The following is a 19,945-nucleotide window of genomic DNA, read 5'->3' as shown; positions in this document are numbered from 1 at the left end:
CGATGTTAGGGCTGTGGCAACACAACATTCCTAGTGGTAGTCCTTCTGGTGCTCAAATGGAGAATCAAGAGGTGTGAACAGGTTGGAGTGGATGGGACAGAAAGAAGAGTCTATGCCCATTAGAGCACACTCCCCTTCAGAACCTGAAATGGAACCCAAGATCTGAGTCTCATCATTCTTTTGCTATCAGCAAATCTCTGTGGAACCCACTGGTAAAGTGTTCCTTCACCCTTTTGTACTGGTCCAAATAGTATGTAACCTACTACTGCTATCAGTCAATTAGCTTAAGTGACAGAGGTCTGTGCTGTGGATTTAAAAATTCCAGTCCTGCTGATGACTGAGGTAGGTTTCAGTATGATGCTACATGATGCAATTTTTGTTTTCTGAGTTAGCTTTCTTAAAAATCTAGGAAATTGCACACAGAAAATAATATTAAAACAGTATTTAAGGTTGCAAAGTCAAGCACTCTAAAGTTAGGAAATGTTAAAATTAAGGTGGTCTGTGCAATCTGAATTCAGCCTTTTGTGCATATGCATTATGATACAGCTTTAACGACATGATCATGATCATACTATTTTTTCCTCAGAACCCCTGCCTCATTCAATGTTTTATTTTCTCCTCATTGTTCAGTGTGTGGCCCCAGTCTTGTTTACTGTATGCTGTTGAAACCCTGTTTTGAAGACAGAATTATTCATTTCCACAAGGGCATTTTTATGGTGTTCATCACTATAGTGTCCAAATGTTCACAGACATGAATGAATTTATTTTCAAAACATCTCTGAGATTAGAGGGCAGTGGTAGTATTATCCCCATTTTACAGATGGGATACTGAGTCAGATATTTGGGTTAAAAATATCAACCAATTTTAGGTGTCCAACTTGAGATGCCTAGGATCTGATTTTTCAGAATACTTAGCATTCAAAGCACAGCTCCCATTGACTTAAGTATATCAAACTCCACGGTCTCAAGTTTGAGACCCAGAAAATGAAGAACATGCAATTTGTGACCACCTGTGAAAAACTGGGTTTGAGAGACTTGCCCAGTATCACACAGGAACCCTGTGGCCCTGGCTCCAGTTCTCCAAGGCAGCATTCAACTGCCTTAACCATGAGACCATTCTTTTTCTCCTGCCTCTTCCATCCATCTCCTTCCTCATTTGCACCTTCCAGGTACATCCTGTGCACTACATGAGGCAGGGGAAAATAGTATGTGGAAAAATTTGATCATGTAATTAAAGATTTATCAATACATTTGCACAGAGGGGCTAAATAAGAGCTGCAAAGACATTAATTTTGATGTTTTCCTAATTTGTAAGTGCCTGAATTTGCAATCTTAATACTGTTCTTTGAATATAGTTGTGTGTGTGTGTGTGTAAATTCTTTATAGAGAGTATAAAACAGGATATTACAGAGTCAAGGGTAGGGTACCTAGTGGTAGTGTAACACAGAATTTAGATTCTTAACTTAACCCTGTCCTGCTGGATAGGAGTACTTTGCCCCTAATTGGAAGTGGAAAGCAGTGTCCTACTTGCAAATACTTCTAGCTGTTTGAAGGAGCTTTGAAGGGCTCCAGAAGGAGTGTCACTGCAAAATGAAGTGTTTAGGAGGGAGAATTAAAAGGAGAGAATCAAGAAGTTTTTTTCAGTGCGCTATGGCTATATGTTTTTTTCATTCAAATGATCTGTTCCAAGACAACTTAGAGCAATTTTAAGTTTCAGCACTACAAGATGCATGTTCATTTTCCTACTTCATCTGCAATAGTGCTTTTTGTTCAGATACTAGGATAATGGGCTATTAAAAAAAAAACCCGAAAGTAGATGTTTCCTTATTATAATCTTCTCCAAAATTTTCCAAAATGCACAGGATCACTTGAATTTCAGAACGGTCCGCTTATTAAAGAATATATACTGTGTGATCTGTAGAGAAAATTAGTGTGTCCTCTACTGGTTATCACTTGGAATAACATCCTGAGCGATAGCAGTTTGGGCAAGAACCAACTACTCTGAATGTCATCCTGGCTTAGGGTGACCAGATAGCAAGTGTGAAAAATCTGGACAGAGGGCTGGGGGTATTAAGCACCTATATAAGAAAAAGCCCCAAATATCGGGACTGTCTCTATAAAATCGAGACATCTGATCACCCTATCCTGGCTGCAGTTTATCATAGTTAGGGCCATAAAACTTTTTACCCCCACTTGTATCCTCTATCCCTTGATTTAACAGAGCACCATCTTAATTTTTCCTCTTTTGATGAAGTTATATCTGTATCCTGAACCTTTTAAACATGTAAGACTTGGTAGCTTTAGGACCAGTAATTCTACAAGTGCAAAATTGCGAAGAGCTACATGTAATTATTGTTCATGTTGCCTAGTAACTAGAGCGGACCATGTAATTCTAATTGGATAAATTTGATTAATTTAGCCTATTTTCCCCCCTGCTGGTGGAATGTACATGAACCCATTGAGACTTCCATGCATTTATTTCAAATAGAACTAAAATGTCTGAATCTTTTACTGCACAAACTCATTACAGATATGCAAAATCTGATTGGTATTGCTTAATTGTGGTCAGTCTTCTACCTTTCATAGCATTTCTGTTGTCTGTTTGGATAAATGGGCAAGTATTTCAATATGAATATTTATGCATGCGAATCAAAAATTCAGTTTCGTCATATAACTCTAATATAATTCACTTTAATATTCACTTTAAGTTAACAGTCATTCACATATAAGTGGAAAGAAAACACAAGGAGAGAAAACATGATTAAAGCAAGTTATTTAAAAATGCTGAGAAGTATTCAGAATTATTTGCTCAGCTGTGCAGATAAACATGCAGAGAACTTCCTATGAATATTGCAAAATTAAACACATGTGAAGTGCTTGCAGGATCAGGGGCTAACTCTCATAAATCAAGCATGTGCTTAAAGGCTTGCAGGAGCGTAATCGTAAATACCACAGAATTCTAGTGCCATATCTTATCCTAAAAATAGTCATCAAACCATCCCTTGTCATTAAATGATGTAGAACTACAATATGGTTTTGCTATTAATAGAAACTGTTAGAAACCTTACTCCAGTTACTGTAATTTTCTCATTTCTATGTATATATGTTGTATGTTAACATAAAATGAGCTCATTATAGTCTTTTAATCTAGTGATTAGTGAACATTTCTAAGGATGCTGAGGTGTATGACTTTAAATGAGATTTTTTTTATACCTGATGACTGTGTGTAGATCTCCTGGTCTTTTTACTTAGTCAGCAGTTGTTTTTTTGTAGTTTTAGGCATTTTAGGCATTATCTAAGATTTATAGTTTTGATTTAAAGAACAGGTGGTTTCTCAGAAATTTAAAAAAAATAGTGTTTAGCAGAAGTGTATGTGTAAATTTTTTTCCCTTTAATTGTTGATAGCCCTGCTTGAAGCCAGACTTTGGTTCAAGGTCTGATCCTTCGGTTTATTTCTCACTCATCATGATACTCCTTGGATTAAACACTTGGTTGGTGAGGTGATTACTTTGATATTACAGTGGATTATTATGTCAGGTGAGAAATAAATCTTTTGAGGAACAGAAATCTGGTCTTCAAGCAAATTACCTTTGACAGACCAAAGGAAGAGGAAAATAATAAGTTCAAAGCAGGACTGAACAACAAATGTTCAAAGTTGTCTGAGGCATCAATAACTCTAAAGGAATGAATGAGAATGATATTCCAAAATTATCTTAAAACGCCACAGTAACTGAAGTTTTTATCTTCTTAAGCTTATTTTGTGTCTTCAAACAAAAAAACCAAACAAACCTAATAATAGACTAGCAATAGCGCTATAAAATTCAGGTTCAGAAATGTTTGTCATTGTCTTAGTATTTGTCTCCAGAAAGACATTTTAATCTTTGTAATTATGTTTTAAAAGTTTAAAATGGAAACTCCACAATATAAAGAAGGAAGCCAAACTAAACAGTGACATTTACTTCCTGAGCAAATGCAAGATACAAGTCATCATTCCCAGAGGACTCACCACCTATAACCCTCTGAACGCTACATACTGCTTCATATGTGCTGGACAGCTTTGCAGAAGGACATCTGAACAACTGAGGAACTATCCTCCTGCACCTCACATACTCCAGAAGGGACCACCTCTAATAAGAAATCATCACCAGCTCCCACCCACTGGAAAGAAGAAAAAGAAATATTAGGAAACCTACTTGGAGATCATGCAGGAAATCCAAAACTATCAAAAAAACCCCAAAACCTGACAACCATCCAACACAAAAACAAAAAGTGGAACCAACTACTACTAAGAGAACACAGCCTCTAGGAGAAACCAGGACTCACTGCATAGACACTTCACAACACCCCAACATCAACTTATCAAGACTACTCCCGACTAGAACTGAATTATCTGTGCTGTCCAAGTAACTGAACTTCTGTCCCATAACAGAAACTGATACCATACTAACAGGTAGAGAACTAGAAGAATTCTTTTACCAACTCTGCCTCAAAAAATTTCACAAAGATGACACCATCCACAACCACCATCTCTCCACCAACAGACATAAGAAAAAAGAATCATCTGATTGGACTCCCTTTCCTCCCCCCTGTGGATGAAACCACACATTTTATCACTAACAGCTGCTGTAGGGAAAAAATCAACTGTGAAATCCTTAACATTATATTCACCACAATATCTCTGCCATTGAGAGGATAGCTATGCAGTCCCTGAAATCCAACCAAGTAGTGATCAAACCAGCCGACAAAGAGGGCACTATTGTAGTCTTCATTCGTGATGACTACATCAACAAAGCCAACCGACAACTCTGATCAGCTACTGTAAAGAACTCAGTAAAAGATCCCATGCCACAGTTCACACAGGGGTTTAAGGATGTCATCATATCCTTCCCCAAACAACCCCAAGAGGAACTCTACAATTTTGTCCCTCAGAAACCCGTCTCAGGGACCTTCTACATGCTTCCCAAGATATACAAACAAGGGAACCCAGGCAGACCATCATCTCTGGTCACAGCACTCTTACTGAAGGAATATCAGGATTCATAGACACCATCTTCAAACCACTCACCATACAAAGAGCCAGTTTCCTCCAGGACACAACCAACGTCCTCCCCAAACACATAGTCAAACTCATCCATTTCATCCAGTCCCATGGTAAAGAACAGAACTGTCAGAAACATTGATGAACACAGTTTGTTGGGGAAGAACTGACACAGCTATTGTAAAAGGAAATCTTGCTTCCCAATTTATTAGAATTCAGTGAGGGGGTGATCCAGTGGATAGAGTGTACTTGGACTTTCAGAAAGCCTTTGACAAGGTCCCCTGCCAGAGGCTGTTAATATAGTTGGTAGGAAATCTTTCATCAGAATGATATTGAAATGTTCTGTGGGAAAATGTCAATTTGCCAATACAAACAAACAAAAAAAAAACCCTTCATTTCAGGACCCAAGCTGGAATATTTAAGTTTATTATTATTTGAAAAGTTTCATTTCAAGTGAATTGAACATTAAACTCCATTTCCCTATTGTGGCGCATTGCCTCATTGTAGTTCAGATTTCTGATGCCCCCTTTCTGCTTTATGGGCTGGGCTTTCTGGTTGGCCTACATTGGGCTTAATGCAACACAATCTGACCAGAAGGGAGATCATATTGCATCTTGACAATTGCATCTTGAGGGCAGACCCTCAAACAACAACAGAGGCATCAGGAATCCAAACAACAACTCTGGTGAAGTGATGCACCACAAGAGGGAAAAGCAGTTTAATGTTGAACTGACTGAAAATGAAATATTTTGGGTCAGATCAACAAACCAAACTGAAACATTTTAATTCAGGAATATCAATGTTTTATTTTGATTAAAAATGGTGAAATCCCCCTCCCCCCCCCCCCCCCCATTTCTGACTTGAAATATGTTGGAACTTTTCACTTCCCTATAAATTTCAAGTTTTCATTTAGATTAGAGATAAAAACAGATGTTGAAATTTGGAATTTTTTTGTAGGATGGAAATTCTAGTATTTCTGAACTCTGTTGCTACATCTTCTGTTCCGGTAGTGAGAACTGAACTTTGGACAAAGGTAAATGTTTCTCAGCTACATATTTTATCTCCAACATATTTTAAAATAGTTTGATTAAAAGCCACTCAACATTTGAAACAAAGCCTGTTGCAGTAAGTCTCCTAGCTAAATGAACAGCTGGCTAACTGTAACATAATGAGATCTTGTAAATAAAAATATTATTTTTCCCCATTTTCCTGTAGTCAAAATAATAGGCACAGCACAGCTTGTGGGATACCTGCAAAGTAGTTGCTGCCTAATATACTAATACACTAATAGAACAAAGTTTCAACCTGAAAGCAATTTGGACCTGTTTCCTATAACTCTTCAAACAGTGAGAATTAAACATTGAGATCTTTCTTCACTTTGACTCTGTTCTTTTCAGCTTTCTTCTTGCCTACCTCTCACTTGATAACCATATCATCTGAATGCCATCTAAGAATTTGCACAGGGAGGAAAAGCTCTATGTAAGATAGAAAGCTTGTCTCTTTCACCAACAGAAGTTGGTCCAATAAAAGTCACCCACCTTGTCTTTCTGATATCCTGGAACCAACACAGCTACAGCAACATTCTCCAGAATCGCTTGGTTAAGATAACGAAGGGACAATATAAGCAGTGTGACTGGCATCTTCCTTATCTGCAGGCTGAACATATCTGTGGTGTCCTTGTTCTCCCTTCATATGACATACAATTGCCAGTCCACTCTAGATTTTAAATTTTTTCCAATTGCTGCTGCTGCTGCTGCTAATGTCATCGCTTATAGACATGGTTTAGTAATCATTTCACGCTTACTTATTTTAATGAAATTTCTGTTTTAGAATATTATCAAAAGCAGAAGAAAAAATAAAAACACTTCATGAAGAACCGGTAGATGGTGGAAGAAAATTTCACTCAAAAGGCACAATTCTAGTACAGAATAGTTATGTTCAGTTTTACTATGCAAGAACAATGTGTGCGTAATGGCATTATTTCTTCTTTGCCGTGCCTCTGAAAAGTTGAGGTGACATAAACACATAATAACATTTCTCTTATTGTTTTCAAATAGTTCATTTTTTATTGCTAAATATTGTTTTTAAAGGGATAGTGTTTTCAAGGCCCAAATGTAGAATTATCTGGACTGCTTTCTTTTTCAGAGAATCTACCATCTGAACACCTTTAGGAGCTTGATAAAGTCCTTTTTGCCATAAAAATACATACCACTGATTAATAAAAATTGGATTGGATCCTATATGGGTTCACTCAACAAACTTACACAAGCTCTGCTGAAGGATTGTCACTGAAAGAGTTTGATCTAGAAAGTTGTAATATAGTATATGTAAGCTAACAGTGTGCTTCTATTTATTATGGGAGTCTTCGATTATGATCTGGTGGGAGGCAGCTCATAACTGGAACAGTTTAGAGTATGTTGGTGAAAAGAAAAAAATGTAAATATGACACTAGATAGTTGTTTATTATTTACAGAGCTGGCTATTGTGATTCAGCAATGAACAATGTGTATGAAAGTTTTTGGATTAACATACAAACAGAGATCATCTGACCACCAGGACTTGGGAGAGTGAGAAATCTAAAGTACTAAGATAACTCAAAATGTTCAAAACCGCAGTGTACAGAATTTGTAGGGGAATTTGTACTGTTGGGATAGCTGAGTAACAAATGCAATAAAACATACATCATAAAAGAAATTTCTAAATTAAATGGAAGACAGTTTTGTGGTCCAAAACATAGACTCCAATCAGCGGAAAAGCCATCCTGGATCAGCTATTTATTGTTGGGGAAGAACTGATCAAGAACATGAGGAGAGAAATAGGGAGATTTAGGTCTAGTTGCCATGTCCTATGTGAATTCAGTATAGTAAAGAGGTTTCCTCCATTCCCCCACTACATCATACATGTGCAGTGGTGTTAGATTTTAGGAAAATAGAGTTGGAGAAATTCATGAGTGAAATGCAGTGAAAGAATTAAATTCTACGACTGTAGAAGGAAGCTTGGCAATCCTAAAATACCATAAATAAGTCTCATTTGACTGTAATTCCTCTGAAGGAGAGAATAACAATTACTTGGCAGTGGGGAGAATTTTATGATGAAGTAAGACTAGAGTTTAATATCTGAAATGTGGCTAAAGGATGACTAAGAGGAGGCATAAGTCTACAAATACTTCTAAGGGCATAATTCCCCATGGGGAAAGAAGTTTCTGGGGTAGTGAAGAGAAGTACAGCTAGGAGGAATAGGATGGGAATAAGAGAAATAACATAGGCTGAATGTTATGAAGAGCTTACTTACATCATGATTAGTCTGTGGAATGATTTCCAAACGGAAGTGGCAAAAGCCCCATTGCTTGTGAACCTTAAAACTATACATCACCAAACACTAATAAATGTATGTTTGCAGGGAGGTGAATCAGAAAGCCCTAGTAGGTCTTTCTAGCTCTAACTCTTATAGTTCTGATATTTTTCCATTTTCATTGTAGTGTTAAATTTGTATATTTTTCTTCTTTGTCTTACAGATATTGTCAAAGTACTGTAGCATAAAATCAGATGGAATATTAACTAGTTTTTACTTCTTACAGGTGCTTCTCCCAGCAGCTGGTCTGTTACAGTTGCAGGATGTGAAGAGGACTTGCTGTGAGTTTTTGGAATCCCAGCTTCATCCTATCAACTGCTTAGGGATTCGTGCGTTTGCTGACATGCATGCATGCACAGATCTATTGAACAAGGCCAACACATATGCAGGCAAGTCTAACAGCATACAGAAAATAATCTTCTCTATCATTGGTTTTTAGGAAGGTGCTTTTTCTTGTGTGCCCTAACGAAAGAGAATTTATCCAAGATGCTGGAGAGAAGTAAAAATTTTTTTTTGACAAAGTGTAGTGGGATCTATAAAATCTATCACAAGAAAAAGTCTTCTGGCCAAAACATTGGTTATGAGGACAAAAAGTTGCCAACCTTGCATTTTACTTTTTACTCATATGAAGATCTGCAGTTGATTTTTTTACTGACATGGTAAACTTTTTACTGACATCACTAAAAATACCATAAACAATATAATAATGTCAAAAACTGTGTACACACTCATGATATTCTGTACACAGGAATTCGGAATTATGCAATTGTTTTAACTGCAGTTAATTAATCAATTGGGTTCTTTGCACATGTGCAATAATAGAAAACAGAAAATTGAGAAAGTCATGGTCAGTGTAGTTCTATGATATAAGAAGTGATTCTGAATGATGACAATCAATGTCAAAACACACAATAAGTTTTATTTCTACCCAGTTTCATGGACATTTTCATTTATTTAAGGGTTTATGGACAGTGTTAAAATTGTACATTTTTTTTTTTACTGACTGTCCATAAATTTACAGACAGTTGGCAACCCTGAGGGGACACAAAGGGAAGTGCATCTTCATGTTCTGTAATTGTCAGGATCAGAAGCCAAGAAATTTGTGATCCAGCAAGAGATTTGCTTAGCTTGTAACTGTTGATACTGGTGGCTTAGTGATCAGTGTGGCTACAAGTGAGACACAGTATGCCCGATTTGTAGCTCAATAAAGTTTAATGTGCAAGGTTTTCTATAAATATACTAGTTAAATACAAAGCCTAAAATTAACTACAATATATGATACTCACTAAATCTAGAGAGCTATGCAGTCGCTCCGAAGGCTGTATACAGAAACAATTTTTTTCAGAGGCCCCACCAGGGAATTGGTGGATCCTTTGGTCCGACTGGTAGCACCTCCAACGGAATCAGGTGTTGATGGAGCGCGTCCCTTTGTCTAAGTGGCGACTTCTTATACCTTTCTATACACAGCTTTCACCTAATTACCTCTTTACTAATTATTACATATTCTATTACCTACATTGGTTTCTCACTCTTGACTACATTCCATTCTCACCATGATAATTGGGGTCGTCAAAACGACATCTGGTGATAGGAGGGGTGGTGAGGAAGTGTATGCCCTTTGGCAGTGAAAAAGTGTACCCCCAGATGTTCAAGGATAACTTGTTATTCACCTCACCATTATCTATGTGCAGCTGCAAGCATACATGTTATGTATTTTATCTTATTATATGCTGTGATATGCAGAAACTGAGAGATCTGCAAGGTTACTCAGTATTCCTGTTTGTCTCTGCCAACCGGAAGATGTCAGGCTGCAGAGGCCAGAATAATCAAGCAAGCAACTTAAACTATGCTAGGCCTCAAAACCATGGTCAAGCAACTCAAATTGCCCTGGGCCTCCAACAGTAACCCTTGTAGTTCAGGGTTATCTTGTGCACTGGATTGATAAATTGGAGACTCTTTTGGGCTTATCCAAGTCCCTGTTAACTGAGCCATTTTTGGGTACTCTGAAGAAAAATATCAACTTTCATTTATTTTTTTAAAAGTACGCTTTTAGTTCCCTTCCTTGTGGAGACAATCTTGACAGCATAAACAGTGTAAAACGATGTAAGCCAATTGCTGAAGCTAAAAGGAAAAAGCATATGGGCTATACTTCTGTAGGAAGTGGCTGGGAGGGACCTAAAGGTTCCCTGCACCAAACATATGTTGTATGTGTAAAAATGGGTCATAAGTCAAAATAAGTTTGGAGTGTTTCCCAAAGAATAACCTTACTGTCTCTCCCCAGAATTATTGGCCAGGTGTTGTTGAGAGTGGTGTGGGGGGGGGGAAAGGGACAGGAATCTGTTGTATTCAGGGGTGCGCACAGCAAAACATTCTGCTGATCTTCTTTGAAATTAACATTAAGGAGAATGCTGCTCATTTTAGCAGCTGCCTCACTGCAGGTGTGCTTGCTACTGCTGTGGTCACATCAGCTGCCACAAGTGGAACTCTGGTTTTACAACTTCTACTAGCATTGTTGCAAGCACACTGGCAACATATTGTGTAGTCTCTGTACCCTGCTGGCTGCTCCAATGACATGGAAAGGTGATGAGGTGAGGCAGAGAAGGCACTGGATGGGTGTCCTACTGTCTGCTTCTCTTCCCAAAATCTTTTCTGTCCATCCCAAAGTTTTTGAAATGCCACTAAAAGAGTGCGTGGAGTGCCACTCTCCTACCTCAACACAAGATAGAAAGGGGCCACATTTCCGAATTGATAATGTAGCTTACTACCACAGGAGACACCCCAAGGACTACTACCATGAGGAACATCTGCTGGGTAGGGATGCTTCCCTGAGGTGCTGGGGAAGGTTAGAACTCTCAGCTGCCCTATTTTTTCCTCCTACTAAATTTTGTGTAGATCTTAATAAAGGCTAATATAATATAATTAATATAATACAATGCAATAGTTTTGATATTCTAAAATGAGGTTTTAATGCTATCCCTCATTTGTAAATACATTGATATTCCATAATTTTTCTGCTGTAGATTGTAAATCTACCAGGGTTAATATAGCTGAGATAGAGGTAGTTCCAGAATCCATCATCAGATCAGCAATTGGCAGTCTAATGATTTTGTCTAATATACTTGGATATGTATATTGTTGCTCTAAGGCAGTTACTTTTTTACTTCATTACATATTTTCCTGACACAATGTAATTGAGAATTTCTTAGAATTGCAAATTGTAGAATAATAAAAAGATGTCCTAAAAGCACTATGAACTTATTATACCATCATAAAACATAGGGCTGGAAGGGACATTAATAAATCATCAAATCCAGCCCAGTATGTTGAGGTAGGGCCAAATAAACCTAGACCATCCCTAACAAGTGTTTTTCTAATCTGTTCTTAAAAATTTCCAGTGATGGTGTCGGGGTGCTCTACTCACCACTGAATGGTGTCCCCTTTGGCCAATTCTGGGGATTAGTTCCACCTGGTTCAGTGCTCCCTTTCTTCTCTCACCGTTGCAGCTCTCTTTCTGCTCACGGGATTGCAGTATGGCTGCTTTGTGGCTCAACCCTCCGACCAGGTCACACTGTGATTTCCCCTTCTGGGAGAGGTCTTCAATATCTTTCTGCTCAAGCAGCATCAGGCAGTCTTCATGCCCACTGCCCTGGCTATGTCACTCCTGCTATATTTCATGTAGTCTATTCAGTCACTGCCCCAAGCAATACCATTCTGCCTTGGATGGTAGGGAAACCCAGGCCCACCCTCTGCTCTGGGTTTCAGTTCAGGACTCTATAGCAAGCAGTTATGTTCTGGGTCTTCACCAATCTTATTGCTCTCTTTCCTGGACTACTTCCTGTCATGCTCCTTTAAGCTGCTCCTTCACCAGCCTTCCTAGTCAGACCCCTCTCTCTTTGGCGAACTAGGTAAACCTTTCTTTGTAGATTCCTATCCCTTTTCTCGGGTTCATATCCTCCCCTTCCTTCTCCCTTACCTCAAGAAGAGAGACTGCAGTTTCATCCTCATTATTGCCAGCCTCCTGGCTTTATAGAAGCCCTGTCTGTTCCCTCACAGTTGAGCTTCTTCCACACAGCTTAAATCTCCCCCATTACAGCTGAATTGGTTGATTGGACCTGCCTGGTCTAACTCAGGTCTTTCAGGACTGAAGTGGGTGTATACCCCATCACAGATGGGGATTCTACAACCTCCCTTGGAAGCCTATTCCGGAGCTTAACTACACTTATAGCTAGAAAGTTTTTCCTAATGTGTATCCTAAATCTTCCTTGCTGCAGATTAAGCCCATTATTACTTGTCCTACCTTCAGTGGACATGTAGAACAATTGATCACAATCTTCTTTATAACAGCCCTTAGCATATTTGAACATTGTTGTCCGGTCCCCCATTCAATCTAGTTTTCTCAAGACTAAATATGGTTCTTTATAGCTTTCCTTATAGATCCTGTTTTCTAAACATGTTTTCATGTTTTTTTGTTCTCTTCTGGATTCTCTCCAGTTTGTCCACATCTTTCTAAAGTATGATGCCTAGAACTGGACTCAGTACTCCAGCTGAGGCCTCACCTGCACCAAGTAGAGCAGGGATTATAATCTCCCATGTTTTACATACAGCACTCCTGTTAATACACCCCAAGACTGTTTGCCATTTTTGCAACTGCATCACATTGTTGACTCATATTCAGTTTGTAATCCCCAGATCCTTTTCAGCAGTTGTAAAAAGCAAGGTACAATCTGGACTGATGGACTACTGTGTCCCCTCAATTCTCCAACCTGGGGTGCCATTTACACTGCGTCACACACCCACACACAGCCTCCAGCATGTAAATCATTCCCAGCTATACTGTCTGAGTGCTATAGCCAGCCACCCATGGATTACACTGCAGGGCAACACCCGCAATTTCCAGTCCCAGACTTTCCTCCAAAAATGTACATCTTGTATTGCCTAGCCCCTCCTGGACAATACAAGCTCATATAAAGTCCTTCATTTCATTAACAGAAAATGATATGCACAAATCCTGTTATCCCAAATGAAATTTCTTGAATCTGAACACATGCTGGTTTAGGTAAAACTATAAAATAAGTTTAACAACTACAGAAAGACACAGATTTTAAATGATTACAAGTAATGAGGGATAAGAGTCAGAATTGGTTACAAGAAAATAAAAGATAAAACACAATATCTAACTTAACAAGCTAAATCAATTAAAATAAAGTCTCTCTCACCACATACTCTAGCAGTCTTACTGGCTGAATCTTTCAGCCAGGATCCCTTTCCATTCCAATGAACTTCCTTTGTCCTTCAAGTGTTATCGATGCTATGAGTAGAGATGAAGGGAGAGATGATTTGGGGCATCTGTTCCTCATTTTTATCCTTTTTCTCTTTGAGAATCATCTCTAGATGGGGTTCAGAACACAGAAAGTCTGTGGGACAGTAACTTCCAGTTGTTTCCAGTTCATTCTCACCCTTTTTCCGCCCAAAGAATGGCCACTTAACCAGGTGATAGATAGTTCATCTGATTTTGTTGGCACCAAGTTTAGGCTTGGTTTGCCTTTTATCATTGAGGAACTGATTTGTGCTTGCTTTTCTAAACTTGGAATTTGTCTCAGTAACGTTATACAGTAGAATCTTATAACTTTACATACAATGTTGCCACACACATTTTACCAGGACAATAATGATCAGCACATTGAGTTTTCAAGTGATACCTCACAAGGCATACTTTGTACACAATACATTATAGTTTTGTAAAAAGGGTGAACACAGGGATGCAGACTGTCAGAGCAGTACTACTATCTAGCCAGTTATTCTCCATTTTGTAATTGTTCTTTTGATTTTTCCTTCCCAAGTGAAGTACTTTGCACTTATCTTTATTGAATTTCATCTTGTTCTGTTCAGACCAATTCTCCAATTTGTCTCAGTCATCCTGAATTCTATTCCTTCCTCCAAAGTGCTTGCAGCTCGCTCCCTGAGTGGTGTTACCTGCAAATTGTATAAGCATAGTCTCCACTCCATTATCCAACTCATTAATGAAAGTATTGAATAGTATCGGACTCAACACTGACATCTGTGGGCTCCACTAGATATGTCCCCAGCAGTTTGACAGTGAGCAATTGATAACTATTCTTTGAATACGGCTTTTCAACTAGATGTGTGCCCACCTAATAATAGTTTCATGTAGACCACATTTCCCTAGTTTGCGTATGAGAGTATCGTTGGGAGTATGTCAGAAGCTTTACTAAGATGAAGATATATAATGTCTATTGCTTCCCCCCCATCCACTAGGCCAGTAACCCAGTCAAAGAAGGAAATTAGGTTGGTTTGTGTTGATTTGTTCTTGACAAATTTATGTTGGCCATTCCTTATAACCCTGTCATCCTTTAGGTGCTTACAAAGATGATTGTTAAATAATTTGTTCCAGTATCTTTCCAGATATCAAAGTTAGGCTGGTTGGTCTATAGTTTTTTGAGTCCTCTTTGTTTCCCCTTTCAAAAACTAGGTAGTATGTTTGCCCTTCTCCAGTCCTCTGGGACCTCACCCGCCCTCATGAATTCTTAAAAATAATTGCTAACAGTTCAGAGATTGCTTCAGTTAGATCCTTAAATTCCCTGGAATGAATTTCATCAGACTCTGCTGATTTGAATACATCTTACCTATCTAAAAAATGTTCAACTTGTTCTTATCCTATTGTGGCTTGCATTCATTCCCCCATGTTAATATTTATTGCTGAGTATCTGGCCACCACAAACTCTTTTAGTCCTTTTAGTGAAGACTGAAGCAAAATGGGTATTAAAGCAGCCTTCCGCTCATCATCAGTTACTAGCTCTCCATCCCTGCTAAGCAGAGGACCTTCATCGTTCCTTCGTCTTTCTCTTACTCCTAATGTATTTAAAGAACCCCTTCTTATTGCCATTTATGTTCTTTGCTAGGTGTAACTCATTTTGTGCTTTAGCCTTTCTGATTTTGTCCCTACATGTGTGTGCTATTCTTCTGTCCATTGTTTCCATTTTTTGTAAGATTCCTTTTTGATTTTCAGGTCATTAAAGAGTTCCTGATGGAGCCATATTGGCTGCTGCTGCGTCTTCTTCCTGTTTTTCCTTTGCATCAAGAAAATGTACAGTTATGCCTTTAATATTGTATCCTTGAGAAGCTGCCAGTCTCCTGAATCCTTTATCCCTTTAGATTTTCTTCCCATGAGTCCTTACTTACCAGTTCTCTGAGTTTGTTAGTCTGCTTTTTTGAGGTTCATTGTCCTTGTTCGGCTGCTCTCACTTGCCTGGAAACTGTAAATTTATGCAACAGACCTATTTTAATAAAACAAACATTTCTATCTAGTTGGGGGAGGGACTGTCATATCACTTGTTGGTACTGTGTATTGCACAATGGGGCTCTGACTTGATCTGAGGCCTGTAGACACTGCTGAAATCAATGAAAAGTTGCTATAGTGATCAAAATCTCTAGTTGGGTTCCAGTTCACCTACCAGTTGTTACATCAGTACGCTTCAACAAATAGCATATCCAAATACCTGCTGTGATAGGTATTTATATATATTACAGTTGTTATGAATTGTAAGGAAGTCCCAAATGTACCTCTGTACCTGGAACTTTCACTACCTGTCCAGTCACAAATCTTCCCTGTCTTTTCAGTGTCTCTTGTATGTTTCACTTCCACTTCAGGTTCAACATGTCTAGAGCTGAGTTGCTTTCCACTAAAAGGAAAAAAAACAACCCCCCCCCCCCCAAAAAAACAAAAACAAAACAAAACTCCCCTTTTCTTCCACGCACATTCCTTCCATACACATTGTCCATCACTGCTCGTGATTTCAGCATCCATCTTGTTGTTCAGGTTCATAAACTTACAATCTTTAATTCCCTTCTCCCCTCCCCACACAAACAAGCTTTTGCTGAGTTTTATTGCTTCTTCCCATAAATTGACTTTTCTGTCCCTACTGTATCCACTTTCTCTGATCCTCTTATGCCACTTCTCCCCTCTCTGTTTTATTGAAAACTCTACTTACTGCTCAGACCACATCATTACTTTCACTATCTTCCTTTTCCTTCTGAATCGAGTTCAAGTGTCTCAGCCTCACCTGTAAGGTTCAGCACAGCTCTGGCCCAACTTGCATTTCTTTTTTCATATCCTCTCTAACTACTTTCGTTTATTTACTACTTTGTTTTGTGCTTGGAATATCCTCCCTCTCCCCCTAATCCAAGCACCTCCATTTCTTTTGAATTTCTCCTTAAAATCCACTTCTTTCATAAATGTGGTTTTCTTTTTGGCATCTAATTATTGGAATCTCACTGGGCCCCCTTCCACTAGCTCCTAGGCCAAACCAGCTGGTTGTGCTATTTCTGCGCAGTGGGTTTTAAAATGGAACACACAAATATCTTTGCCTTACTCTTCAATTAAACTAGAAATGTACTATAAATGTTTCACAAAGACCATTTACTGCTCTATTTTGTCATCCTGAAAGATGCTGCCTATTCTTCCACCTTTACAGAGATTGCAGGCATTGTGGTTGGTTTTTAAGGCAGCAGGGAATGTCATTAGATAGGGAGGCAGAATGAAGAGTCAGTCTTGGAAGTGATGATCTATTTTATGTATGATCTGGTCAGTGTCAATGTAACTAGTCCATGCCTTTGATATTTCAAAAAAAGGTTGCTAATTGTTTAACTGTCAGAAAAATGTTTAAGCATTGAAATGCCTTAGATGTTACCTATTGAGTGTTTGTGGCAGAACTGTGCATTTTATTTATTCTATTCTTACTCATTGCTTGTTAGAATAAACACTGATAAAAATTTGCATCTTGGATATCAAGAAATGAAATGGTTCATTTAAATTATACTATTGTTTTTATGAGCCTGAAAAAACTCTGCATTGATAGATGTGAAATGGCTGTTCCTCATCTTATGCCCTTTGATTATTCTGCATTTCTAATATTCCTTGAGGAGACTTTCTTTAAACCACCTAACAGGAAATGGAACTATTATCTAGATTAAAAATAAATTAGTGCTATTGCCATACTATCATGCAGTGGCTTTACTGTAGTGGGAGATAACAAGCTCCTGACAATATTTCTTGTTTAACAGTTATCACCATTTATAACATATTACAACTATAGACGCTAAGGTTAAGTACCTTTACAGTGCCTGAACTAATGCAGAGGAGTTATGAAGTTGAAGAGTAGAATAGTTTTAGAAGTTTTCAATATTAACAATAAGACTAGAATTGAGTGACATGTCCAGGAAATTGCTGTATTCACACGATGACATATATGGTGAGGCTTCTTTTAAATAGCTGACATAGGTATAAATCACTTGGAGTTAACTTCTGTTGCACCAATATTTTCTCTCCAGTAAAAAATCCAGTTGTTAGTCGGTAGTCAGTCACAGCCATGCTGGAGTTCCAGAATGTATTCCTACTCAGACTCTCATAACCATCAAAGGGCCAGAGAGTAAATACTGTGGAAACAATTCATCTCTTTTTCATAAAGAAAATACTTCACTTGTCAACAAACCTATTGGCTAATGAAAGAATGTAGTTGATGGGAGCTTTCAATGGGTGTTTTCCTGTCACTTTCAGTGGAGATCAAGGAATGAATGGGCATTCAGACTGAAAGATTTTCTCACTCTAGAAAGTGGTCATTCCAGGTTAGGGATTAAGTGGATTGGTAGGGCAATCTGAGAAGTTTGTATTGTTGCAGCATGTGCTATACTGTATTGTACCAGCTCTGTAGGTCAAAAGACTTCTGATTCCAGTGCTATCAATCTGCCACTTTTCATGAGCACTGAGTGGAATTGAAAATGTGTATTTCTAAATAGACTATTCTTGTGTAAAATCTGGAACACTTCACTTAAAGGACACGTTTTAGCAAAAACATTTTTCTAATTCTAGTTTGAGCAGTAATTTCTGTTGCTATGCTGCTTTTATCCTTGTTGCTATGATTTTGTAGAGTGTTCCAAAATGCAGTTATTTAAACATAAAAAAATCACATAAATTAGATTTTTTTTTATTCACCTGGAATATTTAACATCTGACTGTCCAAGTTGGCAGAATAAGTCCTCCTTACATCAGTAGGATGCATTATTATTTAACTAGTTTATGGCCATCAGCTAGGCCATCACCTAAACCTTTTTGTCCTTTATGGTAATGGCATTTTGTACTTTATGGTAATAATATAAAATTCAGATAATCAATTTAACAACTAACTTTCACCAGCTGTTGTATTCTTCATCTGCTGTGACTGATACTAAGAATTGAAGAGACTATTTAATCTTCAAATCTAGGATATTTTAAAAAGGGTCTTCTATCAAAATGAAAAAAGGCAGAGGTGTCAAAGCTGTGGGGCTACCCATGATACTGCCAACATCTTCATTTGAGAAGAGATGAGTCCTACAGCTGCAAGAGGTCCATTGATAATCCATATGCTTGCTAAAGAGAAGTGTGATTCAATTGATTTAATTCATGGTATTTATCATTGTCATTCAGATGAACTTCTTCAAAACTGCATTTAAGTAGAATTATCTATTTTCTTTCCTGGGGTATTGGGTAAGCCAAAGCATTACCAGTATATTTCAGTGAGCTTTCCTTTTCTTTCATCAGGCTGGCTGTTCATCCAGCTGAGGTGGCCTGGATGTGACTTCCATCAAAGCCCATCACCAGGGTTCTTGAGCTGACCTACAGAGTTGCTAAAGAGATGTAGGTTGTTCCCTTTCCCAGAGGTTCACGTACCTGTTTCTACAGCCTGTCCAGACTCTGCTGGCTTCAGAATGAGGCACTGACATAGTTTGAGTTCCCCAAATCACCTAGCTCATTGTATCCCAAACTTTTGAAAGTAGTACTCCCTTTAGGAAATTGAAACAAATTGTTCCCCCTCCCCTGCAACCTTGCCATACATGAGAAAGTTACAGATACTTTTAATTTTCTGTGCAGCATACCTCCCACCCACACATGCACACTCTGTCAGCAGCTCTTGTGGAGATCTTTTTTCCTACATGCTTTGAGCAGTTAAATATTTTTTAAATGTTGACATTGTTAACTATAATCATTGGCATCTGAGTTAGCACGTATTGAAATGAATAGTTCAGACCTCTGAGTAATTGTTTCAGGTTTTTTGCAAACACAGTGAGACACCATAATATATTTTATATTCATTTCACAATTTGAAGGTATTCTTTATAAATATAACAGCTAGATATTTCTTTTCAAATGACAGCTGAGGCTCTGGGGAATAACTGAGGTCAACCCTTGTCCACCTGATCAGTTCTTTCTATCCCCACCATGGAGCACACCCTACAATTTGAGAAGCACTGATCTAGCATTTCTCTTAAACTCTTAATGCAAATATATATAAAGTGAACTGTTGTTGGTAAAGTAAAAGGTTATGCTTCTGGAAGAACAGAAGTGCATCCTCCTAGCATTGTCAGAGGAAAAGCTTTGAAAATAGCACTCCAGCTAGGTTAGTAATATTCTGTTTGACTGGAAATACTACCCAAAAATGGTCAAAAGATATGTGAAACTTCAGATTCTGGTTGCTGTGTCTTGCTCCACAGGCCAACAGTGAT

General features: G+C 38.2%; 1 protein-coding gene across 4 annotated transcripts in view; it reads left to right on the top strand.

The window, feature by feature from the left end:
• Positions 1 to 19,945, top strand: part of KLHL2 (kelch like family member 2) — a 102,185-nt gene that overhangs the window by 58,716 nt on the left and 23,524 nt on the right. For all 4 annotated transcript variants that reach the window (XR_010920487.1, XM_067551790.1, XM_067551791.1 and 1 more), the window contains one exon: positions 8,616 to 8,778. Coding sequence is in view for 3 of the 4 variants with exons in the window: in XM_067551790.1 (XP_067407891.1) it covers positions 8,616 to 8,778 (163 nt within the window). In the remaining variant the exon portion in view is untranslated. The remainder of the gene's footprint in view (positions 1 to 8,615; positions 8,779 to 19,945) is intronic.

This window comes from Emydura macquarii, unplaced genomic scaffold (assembly GCF_026122565.2).
Source record: "Emydura macquarii macquarii isolate MOO-44397 ecotype Brisbane River unplaced genomic scaffold, CSIRO-AGI_Emac_v2 contig_1363, whole genome shotgun sequence".
Taxonomy (NCBI): Eukaryota; Metazoa; Chordata; order Testudines; family Chelidae; genus Emydura; species Emydura macquarii.
This window is presented reverse-complemented; position numbering and strand designations above follow the sequence as displayed.